This window comes from Hemicordylus capensis, chromosome 8 (assembly GCF_027244095.1).
Source record: "Hemicordylus capensis ecotype Gifberg chromosome 8, rHemCap1.1.pri, whole genome shotgun sequence".
Classification (NCBI taxonomy): Eukaryota; Metazoa; Chordata; class Lepidosauria; order Squamata; family Cordylidae; genus Hemicordylus; species Hemicordylus capensis.
In genome coordinates this window covers 10,488,495-10,500,172 of record NC_069664.1, presented here as the reverse complement: position 1 = coordinate 10,500,172, position 11,678 = coordinate 10,488,495, and the positions used below count along the sequence as shown (strand labels likewise).

General features: G+C 48.6%; 2 protein-coding genes across 5 annotated transcripts in view; one reads left to right on the top strand and one right to left on the bottom strand.

The window, feature by feature from the left end:
- Positions 1 to 2,354: 2,354 nt before the first annotated feature.
- On the bottom strand, positions 2,355 to 6,638 carry LOC128334019 (cytochrome c oxidase subunit 5B, mitochondrial). Its single transcript, XM_053270227.1, has 4 exons — positions 6,429 to 6,638; positions 3,485 to 3,555; positions 2,912 to 3,011; positions 2,355 to 2,578 (listed from the first exon to the last, which is right to left on the bottom strand). The coding sequence occupies exons 1-4, from the start codon at positions 6,553 to 6,555 to the stop codon at positions 2,469 to 2,471; spliced, it is 408 nt and encodes a 135-aa protein (XP_053126202.1). The 5' UTR covers positions 6,556 to 6,638; the 3' UTR covers positions 2,355 to 2,468.
- Positions 6,639 to 9,693: 3,055 nt separating this feature from the next.
- The window catches only part of FAM178B (family with sequence similarity 178 member B), a 180,874-nt gene continuing 178,889 nt past the window's right edge, over positions 9,694 to 11,678 (top strand). For 3 of the 4 annotated variants that reach the window (XM_053270225.1, XM_053270226.1, XM_053270223.1), the window contains exon 1: positions 9,694 to 9,800. The gene's annotated coding sequence lies outside the window, so the exon portion shown is untranslated. The remainder of the gene's footprint in view (positions 9,801 to 11,678) is intronic. The other variant, XM_053270224.1, reaches the window with a different exon arrangement.

The following is an 11,678-nucleotide window of genomic DNA, read 5'->3' as shown; positions in this document are numbered from 1 at the left end:
TGCAAAACCCTTGCTAATTTGTGTAGCCAGCCTTCTGATCTATGTTCTCAGACTGACGCTTCTGGACTGGGGCTGTTTTCAGAGGGAAGAGAGCTGGTCTTGTGGTAGCTAGCATGACTTGTCCCCTTAGCTAAGCAGGGTCTGCCCTGGGTGCCTATAAATGGGAGACCAGAAGTGTGAACACTATAAGATTCCCTTCAGTGGATGGAACTTCTCTGGGAAGAGCAGAAGGTTCCAAGTAACCTCCCTGGCAGTATCTCCAAGATAGGGCTGAGAGAGACTCCTGTCTGCAACCTTGGAGAAGCTGCTGCCAGTCTGTGTAAACCAGGGATTTTCAGCGCTGGGTCCCCAGATGTTATTGGACTTCAACTCCCATAATCCCCAACCAAAGGCCACTAGGGTTGGGGATTGTGGGAGTTGAGTCCAATAACATCTGAGGACCCAACGCTGAGAATCCCTGGTGTCGACAATGCTGAGCTAGACAGTCCAATGGTCTGACTCAGTATATAGCAGCTTCCTATGTTCCTAAGCAGTCGCTGGGTGGGAGGTAGGCAGGCAGGTGTCGGTTGGCTTTTAAGAAAAAGAGCTTTGCATCCTAGTACCGTTTTCATATTGTTCCCTCTTATCCAGCAGACACTGACCAACTAGCTTCTAGGAGCTGCTGAAGCCCCTGAAGCATGGAAGTTTTTCTGAACACAGAATATGGGAGGACTACATATAGTCAATCAAGCTGGAGTCTTGCTTCAGAGCAATATGAAATGTTAGTCCACCTAACTACAGAGCATATGCACAAGTCTGAATGGAGGATGAGTGAGAATAGGGGTTATCTGAGGAAGAAGTGTTGGATAGCAAATGGAGTCCTCTGTTTACAAGGTAGTGAGTGCTGATTCCTATGCTTCCTTAGTTCTGGAAGAGTTGAATGTGCCTTTCATGCAGATATGTTAAGAAACTAGAGTAGTATTCTTCAAACTTGAGATTCAGGGACCCTAGAGGTCATTTGAAAGCCTAGCATGAATTCCTCAGATCAGTACAAGATAACTTGTGTAGCATGTGTTAGCTGTGCTTAAGTGTGGGTGTGTTGAGGACAAACACAGGAGAATGATTGCCCCTTCTTGGAGGCAGCTGGTTGGCCAGTGGGAGAGCCAGAATGTTGAGCTTTGGTCTGATTGGGCAGGACTCTCTCCACTGCCACCTCATTGGTGAGTGGGCAGTATCAGGGTCCCATAAGCCTGGCCAGCACACACCTCAAAAGATGGTCAAGATTTCTATGCTGTAAAGGGGATCTGCAGCAAAGTCGTCAATATGGAGAGGGTTTTGTGAAGGAATAAAGTCTGAAAAAGTCTGGACCAGGAAGTTTAGGAACACAGGCAGCTGCCATATACTGAGTCAAACCATTGGTCCATCTAGCTCTGTATTGTATACACAGACAGGCAGCGGCTTCTCCAAGGTTGCAGGCAGGAGTCTCTCCCAGCCCTATCTTGACGATGCTAGGGAGGGAACTTCAAACCTTCTGCCTACCTAGTTTTTAGATCTTTCTTGCTAAGTAGGAGAGCTTAAAAGCGAGGATCACTGAATTGAAGATTATGTACAATTCTAGCTGTGTACAGAATCTCATCCTAAGCTTAGTTTATTTCAAGAGTGGTATCTGCTCAATACCATCTACAAGGCAGATGGATCATGGATACTACTATGGATGTATCATTGGCTACAGGATCGCGAGTTTAATTATCCTCAACATGCCCCTTCTGTAGAGACTCAGCAAGGCTGTTCAGTACTGACTGATGGCATAGGTTAACTCCCACCTACCCCAAGAGAATGGCTCACCTGCTTCAGTTAACCTCAATCTCCCCTCCTAGTTTGCTCTCTATGGGGGGGGGGGAGCAGTACAGCATGTAAGTAGGCCTCTTTTCCATTTTCAGCCCCAAGACATACCACAGCCTTGTTTCCTACGCACTTTTGATTTCCATGAGTGTGCCTTGGAATGCCAGACACAAGAACTATGTTCCAACACAGAACACCAGGCTCATGGGCCTGTTCACACATCTACCACCCACTAGAAGTCCACTGGCAAATGTGTAGGGCTGTAAGTGACATAGCTGAAGGGCCCCCAGCAGAACAGCTCAGGCACACAACTGAAACAGGAGGATTCTGCCACAACCTTTGGTCCTCTTCACCATGCCAGAAAACTAGTGTTTCCCTCCATTCTACACTCCCTACTGAATACTCATGAATTCAGAGAAAGGAAAAAAAGAACAGCAGCATAAAGTGTTGCTTTATATCTACCCCTCAACTCCCACTCCACAGGACTTGGTGCTTTTTTCGGCAGGCCTAACACACAGTTATCCATTCACACAAAGAGACAACAACTTTATTGGCTTGAAAGGAATGCAATACATAGTGAATTAAAGGGCTGCTCACTCAGCCTTGGAGCCCAGAAACCATATAAGGGAGAACTCTTGGGAGCCACATCATGGTAGTTGGTGGGGAACCAGCTTGTAATGGGCCCCACAGGAGGGGCAGCGGTGAACCTCTCCCTTGTGCACCCAGAACCAGATCACTGTGCTGTTGTCTTCTTCACCTGCATGGGAGAGGGGAAACAGCAGTATAAGCCTCACGTTTGTTCTCTCAGGCACAAGTGGCTAACAAGTCACTGTATGTACAGGAAAGTTGGCTAGTAACTTGTGGCCTTGTTTCTTAGGCAGAGCTACCATCTCACTTTTGCAAGGGCTGCACCGTGGCGAACCTCTCCAGCCAGGTGGTTCTTCCTCCAAAGGGAAGCCTTGATCCAAACACAAGGCACACCCTCCCTCAGCCAAGGAAGTGGCCATGCACCATGATTTCCCAAGAGGTGACATAGCAAGTAACTGACAGCGTTTTACACACAAAAGCAGCTTCTGGTAGAAATACTCACAGATACAGCCCACGATCCTCTTGTCCGTGACTGAGGGGACGATGTGTGGGTCTTCCTTGGTCCCAGCATACCTTTTGGGCGGGAGAACACTGTAGGGGTCCTACAAGCAACCAGAGAGAAGATGAAGAGAAACCACACGCCCTTCAGCCAGAGCAGAGGATTCCAAGTCCCTAGCAATGCACAACTCCGCCTTCCCACCGCCAGGTTCTTGGCAGCAAGTCAGCCCACAGCCACACCCTTCAAATGCTTCCCTCTGGCCACAGAATTGTATTGGTTCAATTCTGTCACTAACGGGCAGGAGAAGAAGCCTCCACACCAAGTATGAACTCTCCCGGTTAGCTGCACAGTCTCACAGCAGTGCAGCAAACCACCAGTTTCTCAGATCCTGAAGTCAACAGTGCTGGATCAGGCGAGGGCTAGAAACTGCTTCTGTTTCCCTGTCAGATGCCCTGACCTTCACTGTGCTCCATCCAAGTGGGCCCTAATCACCCAAAAAAGCATGCACATTATGTTGACAGATATAGTCATAGCATGATTATATTGACAGAGGACCTTTTCCTTGTTTCTACTCACCAAGCCCTTCTCCAAAGCCTCCATTACTTTCCTCTCCAGTCCTGTGGCCTGCTCTTCATCAGTAGGGATACCTGGAGTGGAGAAAGACAGTTGCGGGTGAGGAAACTGTCCCACACGGCAGCATCTCAAACTACCCAGGATGGGACAGTTTTCTCACACCCTTCCCCTGCCAAAGAAAAGGAGTCCCAGCGCATGCTTCATACACATTGTCACAAGACATCCATTATTAAGAGTCATTTTGTCTTCAAGGAGACCCTTGTCAGTCCTGCCCCTTGGTATTTATTTCTGGGATTTCTAGCCCTCTTTTGTAACACAAAACTACAGCAGCTTACAAATAAAGACAGCAGCATATATTGTTTGCTCCAGCTTCTCTAGGCACAGAGGAGGGGGAGAAACCACCTGCAGGCCCATTACATTTTACCCCAATGGGTAAAGCTACTTGAAACTGTCACATTGTATATGTTGGCACCTAGAGCTGCATCTCCAGTAAGGGGTGTGCTAGTGCCATTACTTTATGGATCTCAAGTGCAGCATGCTTTTAACAGATTTTCCATATAGGGCTGCGGAATAAGCCCCTCTGTGGGTCAGTGGCCCAACCACAACACTTCAATACTTTTAAAGCAGGACTTGACAAAACCCAGGTGCCAGGGAGCCTGGACTAGGATATTAAGAGGCAGCGTTCCCTCTAACAGGGATTCCCAGATGTTGACTACAACTCCCATAATCCCCAAGCAAAAGCCATTGCAGCTGGGGATTCTGGGAGTTGTAGTCAACAACATTTGGGAATCCCTCTTAGAGGGGACACTGTTTAGAGTCAGTGTTACTTAATAAAACCTTTGTTTGTCCCAGGCAGGCCTGTGACTGTTCTAAGTAAATTACCTGTAAAGAGGATAAAGAGAAGCCTATTAACCCCATCCCCCTTTCTACAATGTCTGTCACTAAGTCCAGTAATTTTGTCAAGTGTCTGCCTGCCTGCAAAATTCAATGACAATTATAAAGGCCTTATAAGGTCTCTTTTGCACAAAACAAAACAAAGCTCTAAAGACACAGACATTAGCATGAAGCTAAATGCTGAAACCCCTCACAGGAAGCTGGAGACAGATTATTTTCAAGCAATTCCAGTTACATCTCAGTCTGACAGCTAAGAGCTACTACACTACAATTTTACACCCAAAGATTTCAATACTTCGCACATGGAAGCTTCATGTCACTCGAAGCAAGGTCAATTGGTTTCAGTTTTCCCATCTACCAAACAAGAAGAGCAATCTACCTCACTCCCATTTCACCCTGGACAAGGAATTATGATCTATACAGAAAATAAGTAGCTACTGCCGACGAGGACCATGTTATCTAGACTATACAGGTCTGTGGAGGCCCATGTATAAAAAGGAACAATGGGACTAGAACCTGAACCACAAGGAAGAGAAACCTAATATTCTGTTGTAGACTATCAAAGCCAGGCTAACTAGGGAAATGGGGCCTCTGAGCAAGGACACCATGTACCATAAGCAAGACCACCTGCTTTGCATGCAGAAAGTGCCAGGTTCAATCCCTAGTATCTCCAGGTAGGCCTGAGAAAGACCCTTATCTGAAACCCCAGAGATCTGCCTGCAAGGCAGTGTAGGAGGCTCCCAACTTGTGGTGCTCCAGAAACAAATAAATTGTTGCTAGGGAAGATGGGAGTTGTAGTCCAGCAACAGCCGGCACACCACAGGTTGGGAACCCCTGGTGTAGATAATTAGTTTGGCAAGCCAGTGCTCTCATTCAGAAGACAGCGTCGTATCTACATGCTGCGAGGGTTCTCAAACTTGGGTTCCCAAGTGCTGCTGGACTACAATTCCCATCATCCCCAGCCACAATGGCCAAAAGGGACCCAAGCAGTGCTCATTCTAAGCCAGCATGGTGTAGTGATTAGAGTGCTAGACTAGGACCAGGGAGACCTGAGTTCAACTCCCCATTCAGCCATGATACTAGCTGGGTGACTCTGGGCCAGTCACTTCTCTCTCAGCCTAACCTACTTCACAGGGTTGTTGTGAGAAGAAACTCAAGTACGTAGTACATCTCTCTGGGCTCCTTGGAGGAAGAGCGGGATATAAGTGTATTAAATAAAATAAATAAATAAATAAATAAATAAGCAGGATTCCCAGATGTTGTTGACTATAACTCCCATAATCCCCAAGTAAAAGCCACTGCAACTGGGGATTCTGGGAGTTGTAGTCAAACAACAACATCTGGGAATTCCTGTTAGAGGGAACACTGGACCCAGGTTTGAGAACCCCTGTCCTGCTGAGTTTAGGAAGGCGTTGCATAGGACGGCAGTATCACAAGCCTGCTGGATTCTTCTTGCACTCCACCTTAAAACGACCACAAACTGCATATTTCACAGCAACCTCCCTCACTCCTTGTGCTTAACATCTGGCCCGCAGAGTTCCGGGAAACCCAGAGGTTTGCTCACTCTTTCGTGTCAGTCTAGTTGTTCCTAGTAAAGGCATTGCACTAATGTGACTAGAAGGATTTCTAGGAACTTCTGGATCTGCAGAAACCCAAGCGTGTGGGGGGAGGGGGAGGGATGTCCATTTGCTGCAAGCCCGAGGTAGAAAGAGGAGAGCTGGTTTGGTGGTAGCAAGCATGACTGGTCCCCTTAGCTAAGCAGGGCCCATCCTGGTTTGCATTTGAATGAGAGACTAAATGTGTGAGCGCTGTTAAGCTATTCCTCTCAGGGGATGGAGCGGCTCTGGGAAGAGCAGAAGGTTCCAAGTTCCCTCCCTGGCAGCATCTCCAAGAGAGAGCTGAGAGAGATTCCTGCCCCTGCCAGTCTGTGTGGATAATACTTAGCTAGATGGACCAAGGGTCTGACTCAGTATATGGCAGCTTCTGATGTTCCTAGAGAGGGCCCGTCAGAGAGCGCGCGCACACACACACACATCCCTCCCTCCCGGCTCACCTCCAACGCTCATAGAGCGAGAAGCCCCCGCCAGGCGCAGAGGCCCAAGGGGGGCTCGACCGAGGGAACCTCGGCCTGCGCTGAGGCCTCGGAGAGCACCGCATACCCGGAGTAACCTTGACGCCATGGCAACCCCGGAAGACAGAGAGAAAGGAGCTGCAGCGAGGAAGCAGACGCCCCACGGGAGCTCTTCCGCCCTAAGAACAGGGACTTCCGGTCACCTGACCCACGGCGCTTCAGAAAATGGCTGCCCAGGAGGCCGGCTACAAAGGAAGCACAGAGACAGGAATATGCCAGAGTGACAAGGAATTATGCGCCTCGGAGTTTCCATAGAGAACTTCCGGGCTGATATTGGAAGATCTCTTGTTTTTGATGGACATCTCCGAGCCCAAAGTGAGAGCTGTCTCCAGAAAGAATTGAAGAAATCCTCCCGTAGCTGTGATGGCACCATTTCAGCCCCTACATCTCAATCTGATCTCTCATAGTGATCCAAAGTGGATTGCTTGCAGTCCACCTGTTACCTGATTACAATGTGGTGGTGCGAAAAATTTTTAAAGTTGCAAGCAGAACTCCATACAAATATTTTTTTGATCCCAGAAAGATGCTATTAAAAAGAATAATATACATTTATTGTTGATTAACAATCAGAAAAATTATGTGCAAGACGTTTTGGCTTACACTGCCTTTTTCATTTGCCCTGATGTTATGTGAAAGGTACAGCAGCTGCTGTAACAGTTATAGAATGAACTACAAGTACAAGGATAACTAGAACAGCTTTCATATAACATCTGAGCAACTGAAGAAGGTGAAAGCCGAAGCGTCTTGCACATTATTTTACTGTTTGTTAATCAACAATTAACAAGAGCCAGCGTGATGTAGTGGTTAGAGTGCTGGACTAGGACCGGGGAGACCCGAGTTCAAATCCCCATCCAGCCATGAGACTTGCTGGGTGACTCTGGGCCAGTCACTTCTCTCTCAGCCTAACCTACTTCACAGGGTTGTTGTGAGTCAAAACTTAAGTATGCAGTACACCGCTCTTGGCTCCTTGGAGGAAGAGCGGGAGATAAATGTAATAATAATAATAACAACAATTAACTTATTTCTATCTTCTATGTATTTAATTCTCTTAAACGTACCCGTCGCTAATCCCATGCGTGGCAGCTCTCACGAGAGTTCACAAGCAGCTGCTGGACTAGTGACAGGGGAGAAAATAGGGATGGCGGCAGCCAGGAGCAGGAGGCAGCCAGCGGGAGGAGGTGGCCACTGCCGGGAGTTGGGGGTCAACAGGAGGTGGTGGCCGGCTGGCTTTCTGGCTGGCCTGCCAGCCAGAAAGCACGGGGGAGGGTGTGTTGGCGGAGAAGGGGGGGGAGAAGAGAAGCTGACCGGCTGGCCAGAAAGCCAGCCGGGCCAGCGGGGGAGAGAGCCACGGTGCCAGCCTGAGGTTCTGCACCTCAGTTCTGCGCCTGGTTCTGCGCCCAGCCCAGCTAGTATTTATGATTTTTAAAGCTTCAAACAGCAGCCCATACAAGTATTTTTTTTTTAATCCTGGAAGGATGAAATTAATAAAAAAAAGAATAAATAAACAAGAATAAGTATAAATTTACTATTGATTATCATCCTCTCTAATAAAACGCTTGGTGTCCGTCCGTGGACGGACACCAAGCGTGCGTTCGTGCCTGGCCTGTTCTGGGCATGCGCGAAGCGCATGGCCAAAACAGGGCAAGGGAGGCACGAAAGGCAGGACCCGGCGGCCATCTTGGGCGGCCAGAAGTGGCCGCCCCGAAGAAGCCGGAGAAGCGGTGGCGGGGGAAACTGACCGAGGCAGCGGCAGAGCCGCCGCCTCGGCTGAAAGAGACAGAGGCCGGGGGCGGAGCGGAGGCCATGCAACTTTTTAAAAAATCGCTCCCGCGGCCGACGCCGCCGACCGCCCACGCACCCTCCCAGCTGCCGAGTCCCCCTTACCCTGGCCGACTGCTGTCGGCCGAAGACAGCCCTTAATTTAAGAGGCAGAGAGGAGCTCGCAAGCAGAGCTCCTCTCCGTGCAAAGCCTCTTGCCGAACTGCCGCTTTGGGCGCTTGCCCTTGCGCCCAAAGCGGCAGTTCGGCAAGAGGCTTTGCACGGAGAGGAGCTCTGCTTGCGAGCTCCTCTCTGCCTCTTAAATTAAGGACTTCCTTCGGCCGACAGCAGCCGGCCAGGGTAAGGGGGACTCGGCAGCTGGGAGGGTGCGTGGGCGGTCGGCTGCGGAAGCAATTTAAAAAAAAGTTACATGGCCTCCGCTCCGCCCCCGGTCCCGGCCTCCGTCTCCCCAGCCTGGCGGGGGCAAGTCCCTGGGCCGATTTGGCCCTTAAAGGTAGGGCGGGGGACACAAAGGAGCTGGGAGGGCAGCCGGACGGCGGAGGGAGGGGGAATGGCGGCGGGGGGCCAGGAGTGCCGTTACTAGCGCCCGTTATTCAATGGGCCAAAATTCACTTGTAACAAATATAATGTATGCATATATTCAATGTGATTTTAAATAAGTTTTATTGTGTTTTAATTTTCGTAAACCGCCTTAATAAAAAAACCCACCCCCAAACCCTATTTGTTCATTGCCCCATGACAAATTATTCTCTGGGCAGCTCACAACAGACCATTAAAACATCGAGTTAAAACAACACATGAAATCACATGCCACATGCACAAAAATACAAGATACGGAATACAGTACAAAACCATTTTGAAACTTTTAAAAAGTCAGTTTTAAAAATCAAATTGAAAAGGCCCAAGTGAACAGAAAGGTCTTTACCTAGGGTTGCCAACATTTCATTGCCAGAATGAGGGACACAAGTTCCGGAATGAGGGACACAACTTTGTGGGGGCTGGCTGGGGGAGATACGCAGTGGTAATCAGGAACCTGAGTATCATTGATGTATATGTAATTGAATTATATGCCACTGAATACAAGAGGGACAAATGCTGTTCCTATAGGGACCAACATTTCATCCCTAAAATGAGGGACATCCTGCGTAATGAGGGACAGCTGGTAACCCTATCTTTACTTCGCATCCAAAAGAACAAAGTGATGATGCCAGTTGAACCTCCCTGGGAGGCTATTCCATAAATGGGGTGCTACCACCGAAAAGGCCCTCTGCCCAGTAGCCACCTGGCTCACCTCTCAGGATTGGTTTAGTGTAGCGAGCTGACTTGGAACCCCTAGTTGCTGATTGGCTTGTGTGGCTAGAGGATGCATTGCTGGCTGCTGATTGGCTCCCTTGCAATGGAATATTGAGTAGTTTTGATTTTTGAAAGGGGCAGAAGCAGGTGGGAGTTGGTGGCAGAATTAACTGGTGTGGAGGCTGTCTTAGGAGGAGTTCATTGACACAGACTCCCCTGCAAGTATGTCTTCATTTCCTATTTTCAAGGGGGTGGGTGGGTGGGGGGGTTGGCGCCTTTTTAAAAAAACCTTAAAGATAAATCTTCCTTTTTAAGTTTAGGATCTAAAAAGTGCAAGTTCCAGAATTTGGGGGGGGGGGGGAAATCCCACCTTCGTAAGACTGCCACTCTGGATCATTATGAAAGCCGGAGGCATTTGGGGGGAACCATGCTGCCTCATGGGTGGGGATTCAGTTCTTTCTGGTTGATTCACTGGCAAACTAGGCATCTCTAAACACAGAATCTACTACTGGGTGTAAAATTAACTCAAGTGGATTGTTTGCAGCCCAAAATGTCTAACATTGAATTCTTCAGCACTACAAGTAATTCAAGCTTTCTTCCTTCCTTCCTTACAGTGTGCACAAATGTGTAAGATCCAAATATCTTTCCCCTAGCTAGCATGTTTGTAGTGGATAATAAATAAACCATATGTTATGACTCATATCAACTTTTCCTTGTAAACAAACAAATGAGCACTTCTGTTGCAATGTCTCGTGTTTTAAGAGGCTGCTCAGTAGTGTGCTTGCACACACACACCTCACTGACCCCAATTTTTAATTAGGATTTCCTAAATCCTAAATGTTATTTCCCCCCAGATCATTTTAAGGACTGTACTCTGTGGCGCTCTGGCTCAAGTGCTGATCATCTGAAGCCACCCTGGTGAACTAAGTTAATTATATTTGTAGCCCGCTTTTCTGCCAGGACTGCTCCCAGAGCAGTTTACAGTTTAAACCAGGGTTTCTCAACGTGTGGGTCCCCAGATGTTATTGGACTTCAACTCCCATAATCCCCAGCCTCAGTGGCCTTTGGTTGGGAATTATGGGAGTTGAAGTTCAATTACATCTGGGGACCCACACGTTGAGAATCTCTGGTTTAAACCAACATTATATGACAGGGAGGCGTCTCTTCTGGTCCTTGGCAGTTGGTGATGTAACTGCCTCGGGTTCCAGACTCCTCCCTATAGAGGGAGGCGGAAGACGGCAGGACCATAACATCGTTCAATGGGAAGAGAGGGCAAAAATGTGGGGGGGAGGGACACAGACAGCTTATGACCTGGAACATGTATACTTATTTGCAAACAAATTAGAGGGGGCAGAGAAAGATTTAGCGGGGCCTGGGCCTGCCCTCCCCTGACTACGGACCTGGCCCAAGAGGCTGCAGATGGCCCAGTCCAGCCCTAGCAATGCAACAGACACCCTTCTGCATTTGACAGTGCTTGATCCAGGAGGGCGTGCAATGCCCTCTTTTCATCCCAATCCCGCCTTGGGTTTGCTGTAATGAAAGGCGGTATATAAATTTAACAATAAAAAATTAGCGTAGCTGCCCTGGTGTCACAAAGAGACTTGTGAGCTTAAGGCCCAGCACAGGAAACGGCAAAATGCTAGAATCTGAATTCCAAAGTCCATTAGCAGTTGAGGATGGGGCTGTAGCTCAGTGAACATCTGCTTTACACGCAGAAGGTCCCAGGTTCAATCCCTGGCAGCATCTCCAGGTAGGGCTGGGAAAGGCTCGTGCCTGCAACCCGGGAGGAGCCGCTGCCAGTCAGTGTAGACAATAAGGAGCTAGATGGGCCAATGGTCTGACTCAGTAGAAGGCAGCTGCCTATTTTCCTATGCTGTTCCTTCTAAATCAAACTGTATACCTGTTCCATTTAAGCCCTGGCCTTTCAGATGCCCCTTGCTGGTACAGGCTGTTGAAGAGGCCTTGGGACCTTTTCCCCAGAAAGAGGCACTTGCTGCTTTGTGTATGCAGATCATAAGGCCTTTCAGGCTCACAGTCAGAATTAGCTTTCAAGATCCGGAGATTCCCAGCTGCAGGCCTGCTCAGCTCTGCCACGGTAAC

Bases quoted from the DNA above. Each gene is read 5' to 3' on its own strand.
- LOC128334019 (XM_053270227.1), bottom strand. From the start codon at position 6,555: ATGGCGTCAAGGTTACTCCGGGTATGCGGTGCTCTCCGAGGCCTCAGC. The intron at 3,556-6,428 runs GTGAGCCGGGAG...TCTCCACTCCAG, and splicing joins TCGCTCTATGAGCGTTGGAG to GTATCCCTACTGATGAAGAG. The intron at 2,579-2,911 runs GTGAGTATTTCT...TCTCCCATGCAG, and splicing joins GAGGATCGTGGGCTGTATCT to GTGAAGAAGACAACAGCACA.